This window comes from Anguilla rostrata, chromosome 2 (assembly GCF_018555375.3).
Source record: "Anguilla rostrata isolate EN2019 chromosome 2, ASM1855537v3, whole genome shotgun sequence".
Lineage (NCBI taxonomy): Eukaryota > Metazoa > Chordata > Actinopteri > Anguilliformes > Anguillidae > Anguilla > Anguilla rostrata.
In genome coordinates this window covers 30,421,410-30,440,054 of record NC_057934.1, presented here as the reverse complement: position 1 = coordinate 30,440,054, position 18,645 = coordinate 30,421,410, and the positions used below count along the sequence as shown (strand labels likewise).

At 40.0% G+C, this 18,645-nt stretch overlaps 1 protein-coding gene across 4 annotated transcripts; it reads left to right on the top strand.

Annotated features, from left to right (window-relative positions):
* Positions 1–5,450: 5,450 nt before the first annotated feature.
* Positions 5,451–17,505, top strand: taf5l (TAF5-like RNA polymerase II, p300/CBP-associated factor (PCAF)-associated factor). 4 transcript variants are annotated; one of them, XM_064321525.1, is made up of 5 exons: positions 5,451–5,662; positions 8,696–8,837; positions 11,569–11,673; positions 13,882–14,648; positions 15,166–17,505. In XM_064321525.1, exons 2-5 carry the CDS (start codon positions 8,699–8,701, stop codon positions 15,964–15,966), a joined length of 1,812 nt encoding a protein of 603 aa, XP_064177595.1. In that variant the 5' UTR covers positions 5,451–5,662; positions 8,696–8,698; the 3' UTR covers positions 15,967–17,505. The 4 variants fall into 4 exon arrangements, with proteins under 4 accessions (XP_064177595.1, XP_064177596.1, XP_064177597.1 ...); XM_064321526.1 differs by lacking the exon at positions 5,451–5,662 and adding an exon at positions 5,685–6,418; XM_064321527.1 differs by lacking the exon at positions 5,451–5,662 and adding an exon at positions 6,521–7,683.
* The last annotated feature ends 1,140 nt before the right edge of the window (positions 17,506–18,645 follow it).

The window sequence follows — 18,645 nt, the reverse complement described above, 5'->3', positions numbered from 1 at the left end:
CAGCAAAAGGGTCCTTGGTTTCGAATCCGGCCTGGGCCTTTCTGTGTGCAAACAAATACTGAGCTCAAGCAAACACACAGAGAATGAGAAACGTAAATACAGGTGAGCTTAATAAACCAATAAAACACAGGTGCAACCGATGATTAAAGCAATATTGACTAAGTGGTGACCAAACAGACAAAATAACTGTCATTACCTTGCAGCAGTTTCTATATGACTAGTAACGATATTAACTACAAGAATGTGTTATACATATTTTAGTAATTACAGTAATGTGAAAAAATGCACACCTTCTTTAAATTATATGGCTTTACATATTAGAACATACAGTAACTAACCCTAACCTAGTCCTTGCCAAGTTCTAACAGTAGATAAATCTAACCTCATGTGACTCATAACACACAAACATTTTACTTCGTCATTATTTATTCAACCAAAAATAAGCCAACATGTAGAAAATGATCCGAAGCACACAAAGAAATCTGCAAATAAATGGCTAGAAATTGTAAACCAGCTGTAACAAATTGTTATTATTAACAGAATATTTGTGTACCCAGGACCATAGTTGTTGACAGGGATGTTGATGGGAATCCTGGGCCTCTTGAAAATATATCACACTGGGTTGCTTAAAAAATATATTCATGACATAAATAATATTCCAAGATAAGAATGGTGTTTGTGGCAATAAATTTGTGAAAGCCCCTTGTCTGCCCTAGGGTGCTCTGATTCTGGCCTACCAATATGGTTAAATCCCTCCCTCTTGTGGCTGTTTAGCAGCCCTGCACAATTTTGGCTCTGACTGACAGCACACAGAAGCTGCCTGACTCAGTAAATGTGCCAGCACAAACAAAACTGTTAAACAGAAATACTGTACATGTAAAGAAAGAAGACAACTTAAGGATTCAAACAAACTAATCCATCACAACAGGACTTGAACTGAGCAACAATAAAATCTATGCCTATAAATGTCTTGGGATGGCAGGTATGCCATCCGCCAAGTTATGCCTTGGCAGGGAATGGCCCATACCTATATAGCACCAAGAGTTTGGCACTTTTCAGGGTTTCCTACAGAAATAACCACAATGACCACAAACTCTCAACCCTTAAGAACATAAACTTCTATACCTTCTGACCTCATGTAAACACACAGAATTCAGATATAATTTCACACGTCCACACAGTAAAGCCCCTAACTTGGGTTGTTTTGTGTTTTTTTTCTGTTTTTTTTTTTTTTTGTCTTTTCCCTGTGATTTCATCATCACAAATGCTACATCTGTCAATAACAGCATCTGATCAAAGTCCTCTGTTAACGATTGACTGTTAGCAAGTTATGATTGACACTGCAGCCCACCGATCACTACTTAGACACTTCTAGGTCTTCAGCATCATTATAGCTGATAGTGGAACAAAAATCTTTTGTTACAAGTTACTAAGCTTCTTCTGGAGATGTTGTTGGGGAACCTGCAAAACAGACACATTCTGAATGTCTGGGGGGAAGGGAGGTGCTATTTTTATTCCATTCCCAAAGCCGAAGACAAACTAGGAAAAGTGTCTGTTGTGGATACAAATCTGTGGACGACCACATTCACAGCTGAATGCCAATACCATAATCTAGACAGACACACATACATTTGCTCAAAGGTAAGCTATAATTCTGCCTATTAATAACATCAGACAACATATACTCTTAACCAAGTTAGCCAAGTGATTAAAACAAGTTTATTTGTCAAATGCTCTGTTAACAATACATCTAAATAAATAGGCAGTTGTTAACTGGCAACGAAGTATTAATGCTTTATTGTCAGCTAACAAATAATTAATGTTAGCGTGTGAGTGTCCTTGTCTTTTCGAAGGGAAAACATAATAAAACAATATAAGAAAAAATAAACTAAAATAATAAAAGATAAGAAAGTAAATAAAAATAGAGCTGGTAGATATTGCACAAAATTAGGCAAAGTAAGTTCAATCTCCCACATCCGTGTATCATAATTGGGGCATAGCCATATAGGTAGCAAAAGTTAGACCAACATTAGGTCAATCTAGCTCTAGAAGCATAGCAAATATTAGCATGCACTTCTTGAACTACATTTTTGGCAAACCTTTTCATAGTATTGTTATTCCGACCACTATTGGGTAGCTAATAGAAGATAATATTTTCCAGAACTTTATTATTGGAAGTCCAGAAGTTACCTTCCCCTACCATGTGGATGTAAGGTGTATGACTGAGACACCATAAAAAAAACTTAACCCTGCTAAAAAGGTGCATAATCATTTTCCGTTTGCACAGTTTCATGTTTTCCCTATTTAGACATTATTTAGACTGTAACAAGCCAAACTACTTTTTGAAGATACTTTCGAGATCTTATAATTAACTTTCTAAACTTTCTTACACCTTGTCAGTTATCTGTGATATTCAACAATTTTGCCATGACTGCTCCACAGCTTCAGCCAATATTGTCAGTAACAAACACCTAGCTTTACAGATCAGTAATCTGTCATATTTTTTTCTGCCCTAATCCAGACCAGCATCTGAAAGACTTGGATTCAGTATTGCCAAGCTACAAAGAGTAAACCTCACATCAAATTAAAGAAATGTAATTTCTGTAACAGCAAAATAAACTTCCTGGGCCATGTAATTTCAAGAAAAGAAGTTGAAATTGACCCTGTGAAGCAGTGACAGAGTATCCAACACCAACTGAGCTCAAGATTTGCTGTGACTCTTCCCTCTAAGGGGATAAGTGAACTCAAACCATGCCAGGAAAACGTCATCCACAGCATAACAGAGCCACCGGAAGCCCTCACTGTAGAGGTCAAGCATTCAGGTTCTCTTGGTGTATGCCATACATGCAATTGCCCACTTGTCGAGAATATGGTGAAGGATGACTCATCTGACCGTATCACTTTTTTCCATGTCTCTGTAGACCAGTGACTATAGTTTTGCATCATTGAACTCTCAAATATGCATTTGCCTTTATAACAAGGATTTTATGCACTGCAACCCTACTATAATATCCCTCTCTATGCAGTTGTCGACTGACTGTTCTTGCTGACACAGTCTGATCACATCCTGCATTGACTTTCTCAGTCTTCTGCGTACATACACTAATGCATGAGCATCAGTCATCAAACCACAATTTCGACCACAATTTCCAAACTTATTAAAGGTTAAGTTTTACTTATCTCACAAAGGAGAATTGTCTTGTATCAGAGAGATCCTACTGCATAAAAGAAAAGCTAGACATCTCACATTTCACATTCACAGTTCATACATTAATATAAACAGCTCTCATTTGTCCGTGTCGCCAGCTGAGCAGCGCCACTTGCTTAACAGAAATTCCCAAATTAAGTTTAGAATGTCACTTGAACAGGGGTACACATCTGAAATCTCTTTACAAGTGCACATCTGAAATCTCTGACATTCCTCTGACTTTCATTCAGTTAGTCATGGAGTAGGCTTCTGTTGGGGCATGACTTAAATAAGTAGCTTATCAAAATATTAAACCCTTAAATAAGCTATGTTTATTATTTATTAATATAGTGCAGTTTATTATTAGTAGGCTATTCATTACCTATCTGGGTCTCTGGGGAAGCTGAAAAGAGACCTGAAGCCTTTTTGAAGCAGCCCATGGCTACTCAATTGTAGAAAAGTGAGGAGTGATGATTAGGTTGCTTGCTTGATTTGGTGGTAAAGTGATGGTAAATGACTTAACACAGAAAGCATTACAGCCATTAGGATTCCTTAGCAATTAACAAATTGTTCACTTAAAAGTATAGACTACTTAATAGTATACAATAGGTGTCTGAGAAATAAGGGACAGCACATGCATTTTGATCTGATAAAATATGTAGTACTCTTTTAAATTATAGTCTCACCCAGTCATTTATAAGGTGCTGTACTTACTGGTGGTAGGTGGTGCCTAACAAGATGTGGGGTGGCACATCTTCTCTCTTGTATCGTTGCTCTCACATTGAAGGACACAGAGGGCAAATCTGGTATATCATCAGCAATTATATACAATTTAGAGGCCTGAATTCTCTACTACATGTCCTTTTGATACTATTAATCTCCCTGTGAAGCTGGCTACATTTCATAATCAATATTTGTTGTTCTGGTCACTAATATAATAAAATAGCACATTTTTTCCCAACTTTTTATGGAACAATAAATACATCAAGGACAGACATATTTTTTTTTTGTTTTTTTTTTGTTGAAAAAGCAGTATCAGCATTAAATCCTGCTAGTTAGTCCACTGATGAAATGGTCAGCAATATTCCTACAATGAATTTGTACATAAATATTCTCTGCCGATTTCTCATAGATAATATAATATAATATAATATAATATAATATAATATAATATAATATAATATAATAATATAATAATATAATATAATATAATATAATATAATATAATATAATATAATATAATATAATATGGTCTTTGGCTGTATACCAGATGGGATGTGGATTTTGGTGTGGTTCCCTGATTCTCCCAAGCAATATTGCAGTCCCAAATATATGGCTATGGCAGTTGTTAATGGAATCCCAGTCATAATAAGAAATTCACACATTATTTTATTAGAAACTCTTAGCACATGAAAGCATTGCAAGCAGTAACACCTAAATGGTCCAGAGTTTATCAAATTGGAAGCTTGTCTGGTCTGTGCCCTATATGTAGGCCTATATTATTATGAACAAAGTAAAAGAATATTCTGCAAAACCATATACCAGTACAATTCATGTGATAAGCAAATTGCAAGATATATTCCTGGTGTAAATGTTAGCTGTGTCTTGTGCTACGTGTTCAGGAATCCATTGAACATTTATTTGTCTCTTGCAATTATACAATAGTATTTTGGAATGATTTTTCCTTATTTCTTAGCAGAAAATTTTATGAACCAATTATATGTGACCATCATATTTTATTGTAATACATGGTACAACAAACATGAAAATGTTTGCACTTATATCCCATTTATGATTCATTTGTTGATATTACTGGGCAAATACCACATTCACAAAATTAAATTCCTGAAAAAGAAGCCACACTAACGTGTTCCTTTCCTAATTGAACTAAATACTTGTCCCACCTCTATAATTGGCAGTCAAAATAGTAAAAACTGTTTCTATTCTTAAGCAATTTGACCTTTTGAAAAATATTTAACCTTCTAGACTTTTCTTTATTTTTTCCTATTTATATTATGTTGTAAATTATATATGCATTTAGTTTAGACATTTTCTTCCTTTGTGATTTTGGACACTTGCTTTCATTTGGATTTTCTGTTATCCTCTGTAGTAAATGATTGTGTCAAGTGACTGCTCTTGTTTTTTGTACATATTGTGTTTTCTATCAACATTAATTTAATTAATTAATTAATTAATTAAAAATACAAATAAAAACCTAAATTTAAAATAAGAACGACGCACGATGTGTTGCTGGAGCAATAAACTTTGACCCCAACCTCCAGACAGCACTAATCTACACACAAACGCTGTCGATTGGTTAATCTTGTTAGAGCAGGTCTGTCAGAATGGAAACGAATGATGGAGTTCGAACAGAAGGGAAGAAACAAGCTGCAAAAAATCTTCAGTATTTTTGTGAATTTCTGACTTTTTAAAATTGATTCTATCAACGGGAGTGAGTTGACAACCCGATATGCAGTAAGTGGGGACGCAGCTACATTATTTCATAATTTAAAAACGTGCTTTTATTTTTAAACGTGATGCAAAAATATATATTAGATTGTAGAGCGCCAAGATGTTAGCTAGCTAGGCACGTAGCTAGCCAGTTAAGAGAGGCCTATGGTATTTTCATATGATGAACGGAGGCTTGAGGGAAAGTTAGCTATGCAGCGGTTTAAATACGAGCAGTTTCTTCATTGTGATAATATATGCTTATTTGCTGAGTCTGATAGTGTAGTACATCCCCCTTTATTTGTGTATATTACTAACTAGCTAATACGACCGCTTAGCCACGTTACCGAACTATGAATTCATTGGCTAACTCTAGTTTCCTTGGCACATTTCTGGAAGCGGGCCTAGACCAACGTTACGTTTCTGATAGTTAGCTAGCACTTGCTAGCCAGATGATGGTAGAGCAGTAACATAATTATTTTAGTTAACGTTATCTTGATTCAGTCTAGCCAGCATTGAAATTCTTGTTAGCTGTGAAACGGAAACGTGAGAACGGTCAAAAAGATAACGTTCGGTGAAGTAACTTTAGTTTCCCCATTGGCTTGTTAGCTGGATGTCATTCCAACAGATGCTACTCAACTAGCAACCTAATTTACATTATCATTGGGCGGTTAACTAATGTCGTATGGTACTTTCTTGCTACGTTGCTCCGCTTTTATTCTTGGTTTGGTCATTGATTTATCTTTTCTGTAAGAGGACCTGCCATCCAGTGAGCCAGCCTAAGTGAGTAAGCTTGCAAGTTAGCTAGCTCTTTTAGCTTTTGAATTTCTACCCTACTCTCCCTACCTACCTACCCTGATCCTGGTGTTGGTACCTTAGTGAAATTAAGTTATTTTGTTTCTGAAAGTTAACAAAGAGACTATACTTTTTTGTATGAGCACAAAATCAAAAATCAAAACACGTTTCAACATAAACAAGTTACTCACGCCAAGCTCCGTCTATTAATTAATCATTAAAACTTGCGAAATCTAGGCCTGCCTTTGAAAGTATTTGATACCAAACTGAGGGCAATTTACAACACACAGTATTGGCTGTCTTAGCGCACACAAATTAAACGAGCTTTATCCCAAAGCAGTGCTACCCAATGTTTCCTAAATTATTTTATGTAACATGGCCCTGTGTTTTTTCATTTTATCATCTGAGAAAATGTCAAAAGTCTATCATTTATTGTGCAAATAATCTGCAATTCTGCTTTGTCGCACCCAAAAATGTGTAAAATGACTATAGTATATGTTTGCATCCACAATTGTCTGCATCCAGTGCATTAGGTATATGAAAAGCACATCATGAATGAAATGAATTATTGTTAGTATGTTTACAACTAAGTTTAAACATATTGATTCTTTAATGTAAGTTTGTCTCAGCTGTTTAAAGCATTCATTTAAATGATGTCTTCCATGAGACCATTTTTTGTTATTTGACACTTTGATGTGACACAAATGTTGAATGACCAGATTCTCTTCACACGGTAAAATGGAAAAAACACAGGGCCAAGTTACTTAAAATAATTTTGGAGACATAGGGTGGCATTGCTTTGGAATTGAGCTTGTTTGATTTGTGTGAGCTAAGATAGACAATATTGTTTGTTGAAACTTGGCCTCATTTTGAAATCAGAACTTTTGTTGATGTGCCTAAATTTTGCAAGTTTTTATTAATGACTTGTAGCCAGTCATGTATTTGTTGCCTTCATCATGAGGGATCAGCAATCAATACTCCTAGAGCTGATTTTTTGACTATTAAATATAATTGTATATTATATATGCATATGAATGAAAAAAGGAAAAACAGCATGTCACCACAGGGTGCTGATCTGACAAGATACAAATAACGTGAACCGCACACTTGGAGTAAAAGGAGATTGTATGGCATTAAAGACCTGTATTGTTTAATGGCTTAGGATGCAAACGGCGTGTTTTGATCATCGCAAAAATGAGGCCGATGCATGCTAAGTTTTTAGATCTCACTATTGAGCAGTAGACCAGTAGCCTGTAAGTAACCAGTGTTACCTAGGCCAGTGGTTCTCAAATTCGGTCCTGGGGGACTCCTGTGTATGCTGGTTTTCATTCCAACCTCAACAGCAATCCCAGAATTTTAACAAGCTGCTAATTTTTCTTAATTGGGGGCTTTTCATGTTTAAGAGCTGGGGTTCCAGAAAGGGCCAGTGTGGGTGCACACACGTGATTCTACTAATCAATCACTAGAGTCAGTGCTAAGCACCTTGATTAGTAGAATCAGGATCAGGTGTGTGCACCCACACTGGCCCTTTCTGGATAAGACTGGGGACCCCAGCTCTAAAACATGAAAAGCACTTGATTACGAAAAATTAACAGCTTGTTAAAATTCTGGGATTGCTGTTGAGGTTGGAATGAAAACCAGCATACACAGGGGTCCCCCAGGACCGAGTTTGAGAACCACTGACCTAGGCTACAGCTCTAAATTAGTAATAGAGGGGGTGGGCGGGGCTTGTTGTAATTTGCTTTAACGTTACCTACTGTCAGTTGAAAAGATGGCCAGCTTGCAGAAGAGTGCCATGTGTAGAATGATTTTGAAAAGCTCAATGAAAACACTGTTTAAAGAGACAGTCAGCTTGGTGTATGTAAACTTTTGACCCACTGGAATTCTGATTTCTGGAAAGCTGAAATAAATCTGTCTCTAATCGATTGTTTTAAAATTACCTCTCATGTGAACAAAGTAGATTCCCTAATTGACTTGCCAAAAGAAATGTATGGTAAGATTGGTAACATGAATTGTGCAGAGTTGTAAAAAACTAAGTTTGAATATCTTTAGCCTAGGTGTATGTAAACATTTGGCCTCAAATGTATGTTGGCAGTACTCAATGAATTGAACGATTTAACTGAATAAAAACATGAATTAAGGGCAGACTAATGCATTTTATTTCATTTTATTACTTTAGCACTATTTTAAAATTAATAGTAAGTCATCACACAACCATCAGCTTTGACAACGCTTGTCTGTGTGTCTGTGTGTGTGTGCGAGAAGGCAATGAAGAGGGTGCGGACTGAGCAGATCCAGTATACAGTGGCTCAGTACCTGAAAAGGCGGCAGTATGTGGACACTGAAAGTTCCCTGAAGGGGGCCAAGCTTTCCCAGTCTGCCGAGGAGATGGCAGCTAACCTCACAGGTATGTGCCCACCCGCAACTTTGCATTCTACCCTTAGTCATAGTCCTGGAGATTGGTTGGCTTCATCATCAATTCCTTTCCTTGATTAGGTTTGTTTCTTCTGAGTGTTTCTAACTTCCAGTGTGGAGCACTGAACTCTATGGTATGGAACGGACATAACCGCTGACTTCTATTGCCAAAGTTGCAGCAACCAATATAGCATCCAGTGCACCGCACCTCTCAATTTTCGCATAGACTGCCATTTTATACCAAACTAAGGGGTCATTATTTCACCCCAGTTATACACATAATCCATTTAGGAATAGAAATCATTGCATGATTGTTCTTGACAGTCAGTGGGTTTACATGATGTTTGAAAAAGTCGATTTATTGTTTTAGTCTGGCTAAAACTGGACTTCTAAAAATCATGTAAACACTGTAGTCCGACTGAAATCGCACAAATTTTTTCAAAAGTCGGACTAACATGCCTAGATAATGTGGTTGGGGGTCGATTTACTACGGCATGTATACGCTTCAATAGGCTTCAAATTGGCCTAGGCGTTCTGCACATGTTCCGTAATTTACATAGCAACTATACGCTCACGGTGGCCAAGCGGAATCGATAACGTTTCAGAAAATATATAACTTTAAAAGATTTAATTCAATCTTCTACTGGGTCTTTTGCTGTTTATTGAGGGTGTGATGGAAAATTTTGGTGCTGCTGACTATAATGGAATGTTTTTCACATTTACTGTTCGATTGAGCAAGTACCATTCAACGTACATTGTCATGGGTTAGTGCTGTACGATTGTGCTAGCTACTTCACATTTACCTTACGGCGATCAATAAAGGCTAACAGCACAGTATTACTTTTATTGTCACTTCTATCACCACTGTAATGAACTAAAAAAAGGCGTCAAACAACCTTTTCTGTGAGAAATGCGTTGTCGAGCTCACGCGCATACACTGCTGGCGACATTCTAAAGCTCCGTTTTGCCCTCCCTAGTATCATGGCGAAAAAACACATTTCTGGACGGACGAGGAGACCAACTTCATGCTATCGCATCTAAAGTTAAATATCCTAAAATACATGGATGTAAGAAAAACGCGGAATGGCGAACTATTCAAAAAAGTTGCGACAAAATTGGAGGAAGAAGGATTTATAAGAAGCCTTCGTCAGACACACGTCAGTCAATAATTAGATTCTTTCCGAGTCATGTATATTGGCAATAATCCAATTAAATCTCATCTTTGGCCAAATTGAGCTATTAATGTAGATCGATTTCAACTGTGCATGTAAAGGCACTGAGTGTGAAGAGCACTGATTCTCTTTTCATTAGTGTCTGTGAATCCAATCTGTTCAGCTCTGTATTTTTGTCTGAGGTCAGTGAAGTAAAGTTAATAAATATCAAATTCATGGGCAGTGTATTCTGTGAAATGTCACTCCCAATGTGTCTTTCGTATACTTTTGGGTTTGAATGAGGTACGTATGCAAACCTGTAATAAAACAATTGTAATAAAACCTAGCATGGTGGATACACGTATAAACCTAGTGGTTTTTCATTAAACCCCAAAAGCAAGCTAGAAGGCGAGGTATTAGCTTGCTATCTGGGGAAAGTGCCTACTTTGCTATCTCCGCATCCATTCATCTTTAGCTAACTGCTTATCTTGAAGTGCAATAACTTAAGTGGCAGGGCAAACTAGTAACCGCAATAATTATGAGAATATGTATACTTTACAATGACGATGGAACTGGAATTAGAGGCTCAGTGATGGTTCAGGGGGAGCCAACGGTGTACTTTACATACCCCTAGTCCAAGTCCCACTCTTTAGTTACTGTTGGTAATTCCATCAAGCTTTCGCTTTGGAAAGTAAGTTTCCAAAGAAACCCCATTGAGGGGATCTGTCAGTTATATTTGATTTGTATTTGTAGATAAGTTATCAAATTGAATGCACAATACCTTCTTGTCAAGCAGCTCTGGTATTTTACAGTGCACTGCATTCATTTCACGATAATCTTAAAAAACAAAAAACAAGAAAAAACAACAGCAGCTTTATTTTCCTAAGTAACGGAGGCTCCAGTTACTGTATTCAGCCAATAGTTAATTTATTTGCTGAGTTTGACCAGTTGACACTATGCAACCAAAAATGCATCCAGGTAATCAAATGAAATAAGTTGTAGTGTCATGTTTATCTCCTTAGAGGTCAGACTTGTGTAGGCTACTTTTCTCCCGGTACTAGTCATGTTAAGTAGGCTAGCCTAAGTTTACGGTGCTCCATAGGCAAGATTGCCAGGTGCCTCTTTCTCCTATCATTGACTCAAAATCCCATAATCAGGCATATGTTGAGTGATATGTTGGCTAATCAGTGTCTATTGTTTGCACACAATGAATAAAACAACTCGCCTGTAACTTTGTTAACATATTGTGTCAAGTAAAATCATGCATTTATTCTTGGTCTATAGGTATTATGGGTATAACTGGGTTGAAAATATGACTGTAAACCCCTTACTTTGATGGGAAAAGGCAGGAGTTTTTCTATTATAGCCTATGGGGAAATTGGGAGGTTGTGGTGCATTGGACGCCATATTGGTTTCTGAAACTCCTGGCTCCTGCCTCTCTAGTTCCTATATACGCTCTATGGTGTGGAGTGATCTAGCCCACCGCAGACATGCTGCCTCTCATAAAGACTAAGGATGTTTCCATACTCTGTACATCCGCCCTAATTCTAGTCCTTCTCTTCCTCCTTGCAGTTCAGACGGAGTCTGGCTGTGCCAACGTGGTCTCTGCAGCTCCGTGTCAGGCAGACCCGCAGCAGTACGAAATGCAGTTTGCCAGACTGCGCAACTTCCTGTCCGGTGAGTGCCATTTTGCAGTAAAAATGAGACCCCCTGTCTCCATGGTGTTTTTCAGTGTATAAAATGCATGCATTAAAGTTCCCTTTTTGTTACTACAGTAATTATGGGTACAGTGCTGTGTCATACATTCTTAATTGGAAATTTACTTTAAACACAGTGCAGTCTTGGAGGGTACTACAGAGTTCAGGTTTATGTTTTGTTTTTTTGTGGGGGTTTTTTTCAGTGCATCCATTCTTCAGTCCAAATTCCTTTAATTTATCACCTGCAGTTTCTTACACATATATAATGAGTAAAAATAAAAACAGAAAACAAGATCTTAGTTTTAGAGGCAGCTAAATTCAGAACTATAATTGACAGATAACCATGTATCCATCCACTGGGCGCAGTGATTAGTAACTCCACTGCATGGTCTGAAGAGTTTGGGGTGGCCAGATATCAGGGATGGGTATGAGTAATGGATTGATCAATTACTCATCGGATATGTGCCTTCAGTCTTTTTTTTATTTTTTCATAAATGCTATGCATGTAACTATGTGTTGGAACTTGGCCACATGTATTGATTCGTCATACAGGAGCCTAAGTAAAAAAAAAAAATGAAAAAAAAGAAGTAGAGCATTAAAATAGAGGATATTTCTTCATCTAATATGAAAAAAATAAAGCTGATATATATTTTGAATTGCATATTTTGTTTGCAATTCTGCTTTTTGTTTGTAAGCCATATAAGGATAATGTCCCGTGCAGCATTATGCAGTTTTAATGCCCTGCGCTGAGGGAAATTATCTGAGGCAAATTTACTACTTCCATCAACTGTAAATGAAACATGCGTTTCAAAGAGATTCCATTGCAAAGGAAACATTACTTAGGCCTAAGTATTTAAGCTAATATCCCATACCCTATAGGCTATCACTTAACAACGAACACCACACCTTTGTAGTACCTCAACCGGGTTACCTAATATTAAAATTCAGTTTTGGTTTTAAGTCAGAATGGTTTCACAGCATATTTGTTATCATGGATTGCTAGCTAGCCAACTGCTGAATTGTATTCAAAACGGGGGCTAAACTATAAACTCAGTCAAGCTATAACTAGACAAGCTACTCCAAGATGACTTGTAAAAGAAATACTCACAAAAAAAATGTGGGGGCTTTTAGTTAGGGAACCACGATAGTATTGAGATCATGTCAAATAAAATGTGTATTTTTTTCTTCTTGAGTTGACATCTGAGCTCATCTACTTCTTCTATGAATGTGGAAACTTGGTCACAAATTGCATTTGTTCTGTAATTTTAAAACGAGCATCAGCATCGGCCAATATGTCCAGGCAAATATCGGCACCAGAATTTCCACAGCGCGCATCCCTAGCTTTAGTGTATTGTGTGGACAGCACTCAGAGATTGTGTTACTTATTCTCAGTTATGGCCCACATATAATATTGAATCTTACTAGACCGGTAAACATGTGGATTGCAGCATATGACCCCCTTTATTTGTGCCTTAAACAGTGCCTACAAACAGTCTTTAAATGCAGTCTTTAGCATATTAACTCATTGGCATTGAAACTAGAAAAGTAACCATGTGATAATTGGACTGAATGGTGCTGTATATAGTTTCATGATCTGAAATTGAATATTTACGGCTAGATTCTTCCTCAAACTTTAGTTGGCATATAGGTCACAAAGCAAGGGACTAGTTTCCAGTTATAGAAATTAAGTCTTATTCTTGAGGAATGTCATGATCCTACATCCTGCTTAACATTCTTTTTTGATGCATGACTGATGAATGGATGTTTGGTACAACTGTAAACCATGTACATTACTCGTTGACATTTCTTGAGATTCTATGAGGAAGTGATTTAATGCTTTTTCCCTTGGGCACAAATTGGTGAGGATCCTCTGTATAATATGAAACTATCTACGCATGGTGTATGTGGTTACCAATCATCTGAAATGCATGTAAAGTAGAAGTTTACACAGACACAATCCAGCTTCCTGTGGGAAGCTTAGACAACGGAGATACAAACTGAGCTGTGTCCTCATTGTACGCGGTTTAAAAAAAAAACGTGCTGGAAGGGTCACAAAGGGGTTTAAAGTCTGTGCCCCAGGAGCATAATTAAATGTGAGATCTTAAAGGTCATTACACTGCAGATGGCACCCCAGTATTTGTGGCTTGTGTTGTGACCGTGGTGCTGAGTGGCCCGTTTGCTCCCTCAGAAGCGGAGGTGCCGTGGAGCCGGGAGGTGAGCGGCGTGCTGTACCCGCTGTTCGTCTACCTGCACCTGGACATGGCGCGCTGCGGACTGAAGAGCGCGGTGGACAGCTTCTACGGCCGCTTCCACGGGCTCTTCCTGCAGGACGCCGAGCAGCGGGACACGGTGGAGCAGCTGCGCCACGTCCTGTCCTCGCCGGACGTCTCGTCCAACGCCAAGCTCTGCGCCTTCCTGGACCACAAGTACGTGGTGCGCCTGAGCGACCCGGCCTACAGCTACCTCCTGCGCTACCTCCAGAGCGCCGACAACGCCGCCCTCTGCCGGGTGCTCAGCGCCCACGTGCAGGTGGAAGTGACGGCCGTCCGGCGGACTGACTACCAGCTGTACGGGCCGGGCGCCTGGGGCTCCTCGTCGTCCTGCGGCCCCGCGTCCTCCCAGAGGGGGGCGGACCCCGGAGAGGGCCTCCTGGACCCGGGCGGCGCGGCGCCGGGCCTCCCGCCGAACGAGGCGGCGGCCGAGGCGCTGCAAGACTGCATCAAGCGGGTGAAGGACGGCCCGCCCTCGCTCACTACCGTCTGCTTCTACGCCTTCCATCACACCGACCAGCTGCTGAATGCGGCCGAGATCTCGGCTGACAGCAAGCTCCTGGCCGCCGGCTTCGACAACTCGGCGGTGAAGCTGTGGAGCCTGCGGGCGCGCAAGCTCAAGGCGGAGCCGCACCGCGTGGACGTGTCGCGCATCCGCCTGGCCTGTGACGTTTTGGACGAGGAGGTGAGGTGCTTTGGCCACCAGGGGGCCTCATGCTGTTTGCAAAAATGATAACCTGAAATTACATTACATTAGACATTTAGCAGACGCTCTTATCCAGCGACACAACATTTTACACAGCATTTACATTGTATCCAATTATACAGCTGGATGTATACTGAAGCAATGTGGGTTAAGTGCCTTGCTCAAGGGTACAACGGCAGTGTCCTAGCAGGGAATCAAACTTACAACCTTTAAGTTACAACTCCTTACCCATTATGCCACACTGCCACCCGAAATAAAGCTTTTAAATTGTTTTTTTTATGGAGTATACACCTCAAACAACTGTTGCTACAATTATTTTAATGGTGAATTTTAGCGATTGATCAATTTATTTAGAAAATGTATATTTGTCTTAACTATATAGAAATTTTTCTGTTTTCCTGGACTTTGGTATTTGGTGTCTGACTGCATATTTGTAACTATCGAGTCTACGGAGCCGATGTTGAACGCAGTGACGGTGTCTTTCTCTCCCCTCCAGGCTGACGACGAGGACAGCGCCGGCAGCGAGATGAAGATCCTGCGGGGCCACTGCGGACCGGTCTACCGCACCACCTTCCTGACGGACTGCTCGGGTCTCCTCTCCTGCTCGGAGGACACCACCATCCGCTACTGGAACCTGGGCAGCTTCACCAACACTGTGCTCTACCAGGGCCACGCCTACCCGGTGTGGGACGTAGACATCAGCCCCTGCAGCCTGTACTTTGCGAGCGGGTCCCACGACCGGACGGCGCGCCTCTGGACCTTCGCCCGGACGTACCCGCTGCGCCTGTATGCCGGCCACCTGGCCGACGTGGACTGCGTCAAGTTCCACCCCAACTCGAACTACCTGGCGACCGGCTCGGCCGACAAGACCGTGCGACTGTGGAGCACCCAGCAGGGGAGCTCGGTGCGCCTCTTCACGGGCCACCGGGGCCCCGTCCTGGCCTTGGCCTTCTCCCCCAACGGCAAGTACCTGGCGTCGGCCAGCGAGGACCAGCGACTGAAACTCTGGGACCTGGCCTCGGGGTCCCTGTTCAAGGACCTGCGAGGCCACACGGACACCGTCACTGGCCTGTCCTTCAGCCCCGACAGCAGCCTGGTGGCCTCCTCCTCCATGGACAACTCCGTACGGGTGTGGGACATCCGCAACTCCCACGGGGGGAGCGCCCCCACGGATGGCTCCTCCAGCGAGCTGGTGGGCCTGTACACCGGCAGCACCAGCAACATCCTGAGCGTTCAGTTCATGGCGTGCAACCTGCTCCTGGTGACAGGCACCGCCCAGGAGAAACAGGAGCATTAGGGCTGTGTTTTTGTGGGCTTCCTGGGGTGTGGGGGTGGATGGGAGGATCCCTGCGGTCAGGTAGGGCAGAAACCTTCCTCTGCACTCTGTGTCACAGCTAGTGGTCCGACCTGGTGGTCATATTTCAAGGTTAACCTGATGGCAAGTCACATCCATGTGGTAACTTGAACTTCATCACTCGCTCAGTCACAGACATTCGCGTTTATAGGGCTGGCCCCACTGTTGCGGTCCAGCCAAATATAGTATGCTTTGTTAATAACATGACTTCAAGAGAAAATGTAATTATCATGATTAAAAGAATTTAAGTGAAGATCCTAGAGATAAAAGGTTTATTTAACAGTCACAGAAATAGCTTTTTCATAATGGTCGCATCACTCCCTGTTGAACATTAGTGACGGTGGTCTTGAAGTGGACAGCCTGTAAAAACACTGGCAGGTCTTGTGACCTCGGGAAATGCCTAGAATAACCAGGAAGGCCGACACCAAGGGCAGATCAGCCAGGCCATTTGGTGTCATCTGTGGAAACCTCGCCAGCAGAGCCATTACATGAGCCTGACAAAGGGACAGCTACCCCCCATCCAGCACACACAAACCACAGAGCAAGGTCATATTTCCATTTAAAACTGAATGAGGTGCCAAGCCTAAGCATTGTTTGTCTGTTTTATTAGGGAATTTTTGGTTGATTTGGAAGAATGTTCAATATACAAACTATTTTACCTTGTGGACATTTGTTTATTTTTTTTGTTTTGTGTTGACACATCCCTTGCTTGTGATTTCAAAAAGAGCTACAATTTCAGGGGCATGTCACTAGACTAATGTAATATTGTAGGGTTATATGGAAAATGGGTCTGAATACAAATCTTAAACATGCATATAGCACGATTAATGAAGCTACACGCCTACAGCTGAAGGGATAATTCCCACAAAAACTGAATGTTGTTCGTTTTCTTACCTAGAGAAATATAATTTGACTCAACGGTGTCAGCTCACTACATTGTTTTATTTCATTTTTTTCAAGATACTCCATGAAAAGGGTTTGCAAATGAGTCTATGGATGAGTAAGATCCATTGGGTTGGGTGGCAGTCCCATTTTCAATTCACTCTATTCATAAAATTAATTGAAAATCAAATCACGCACTGAAAAATTGCCATGGAACTTCTTTTCTTCCGAGTCCTTAATTAAATTTCAATTATTTTTGTGAATTGACCGATGTAAAGTAGAATTAGCCCCCAACCCAGCAGCTTAGGATTTGATGTAAAAATCGAATTAAAAATTAAAATGACAACAAAAAAAATGTTCTTGGAGATTTTAAAGCATAACTGTTGCTGGATCTTCCTCATCCATTGTAAATTTTTTGTAGAGGCTGTTGTATGAACTAAAAAAAAAAAAAGGGTGAAAGCTGTCAAGCAAGGTGTTTCTCAAGCATTCGCTGTCAACCTGAACATTCCCCTTTAGTAGTTAATCAGAATCCAAACTGAGTTCGACTGTACTTTTTGTTTGCTTACAAAATAAAATAAAGCTTAGCAATGTTTAGCCTCATTAAGCTAGTCTATTTGATTTTGCAGACGACTTTCATCTTTAAGGAATCGGTGCATACACAAAACGAGTTTGAGAGAAGTAATGCACTTATAAAGGGGCTCAGATGTGATTGGGTTAGGTCAGAAAATGCACGTTTGGTTGAAGTGCACTTGTATATACGCCAAGTTTTTTTCCATAAAAAGGACAAGTAGGAAGTATAAAAGAATATTTTTGTTTTGATACAAAATTTAGTTCTAAAGTATAGGCTAAGTATAATGTATGAGATGTTGAAGAAATGGCTTCTGTTTTTTTCAGCTGATATGGAATTACTGATGGAACTTTTAGTGGGTTACATGAGTTAATGGTGAATGTGGCACTCGAATTAGGCCTTACACTGCCTAAGGAACTCCTAAAAGTTAGTCTAGAGGAGTGGTTCCCTAACTCCTGGGGAGCCCCTGTGTATTCTGGTTTTTGTTTCTAGTCTCAATCCCAGAATTTTAACAAGCTGTTATTTTTGCTTAATTTGGTATGTTTCATGTTTAGAGGGATTATTTACCCTCTTAAGCCACATTATGTAAGAAATAGCTGCACATGCCATAAATAATAAAATTTCCATGTTCATATTGTGCTTATTGTATTGCAGACAATTACATAAAAAGTAAGACTTCAAATTAAAGGCTGGGGTGAATCTGTAAGCTCCTAAAAAGTGTGGACACCTGGCCAGTAAAACTAACCATCTGGAAGATAATGAACAATTCAACGACAAAGCAAATGATAATGAGTTAAGTTTAAGGGAAAATAATGAAATCAAACAGATGTTCAGCAAAATTATTAGGAGGCTATTGATTTACAATGCAAAGCTATTTCAGACACAATATGGCTTAAGAGGGTAAATAATCCCTCTAAACAGGAAAAGCACCTAATTGCAAAACATTTTCAGTTTAAAATTAAAGTTAAAATTATGGGATTGAAATTGTGCTTTGAATGCAGCATACACAGGGGGCCCCAGGACCAAGTTTGGGAACCTCAGGTCAAGAGCAAGCTTTTCCATGGGACTGCACTTGGGACTTCAGCTGTTTCTCGTACTATATTAAAGCATTACTCACGAGCATAGTTCACATCAGCTTTTGCAATGGCCGCTGTTTCGAAGTGTTATATTAG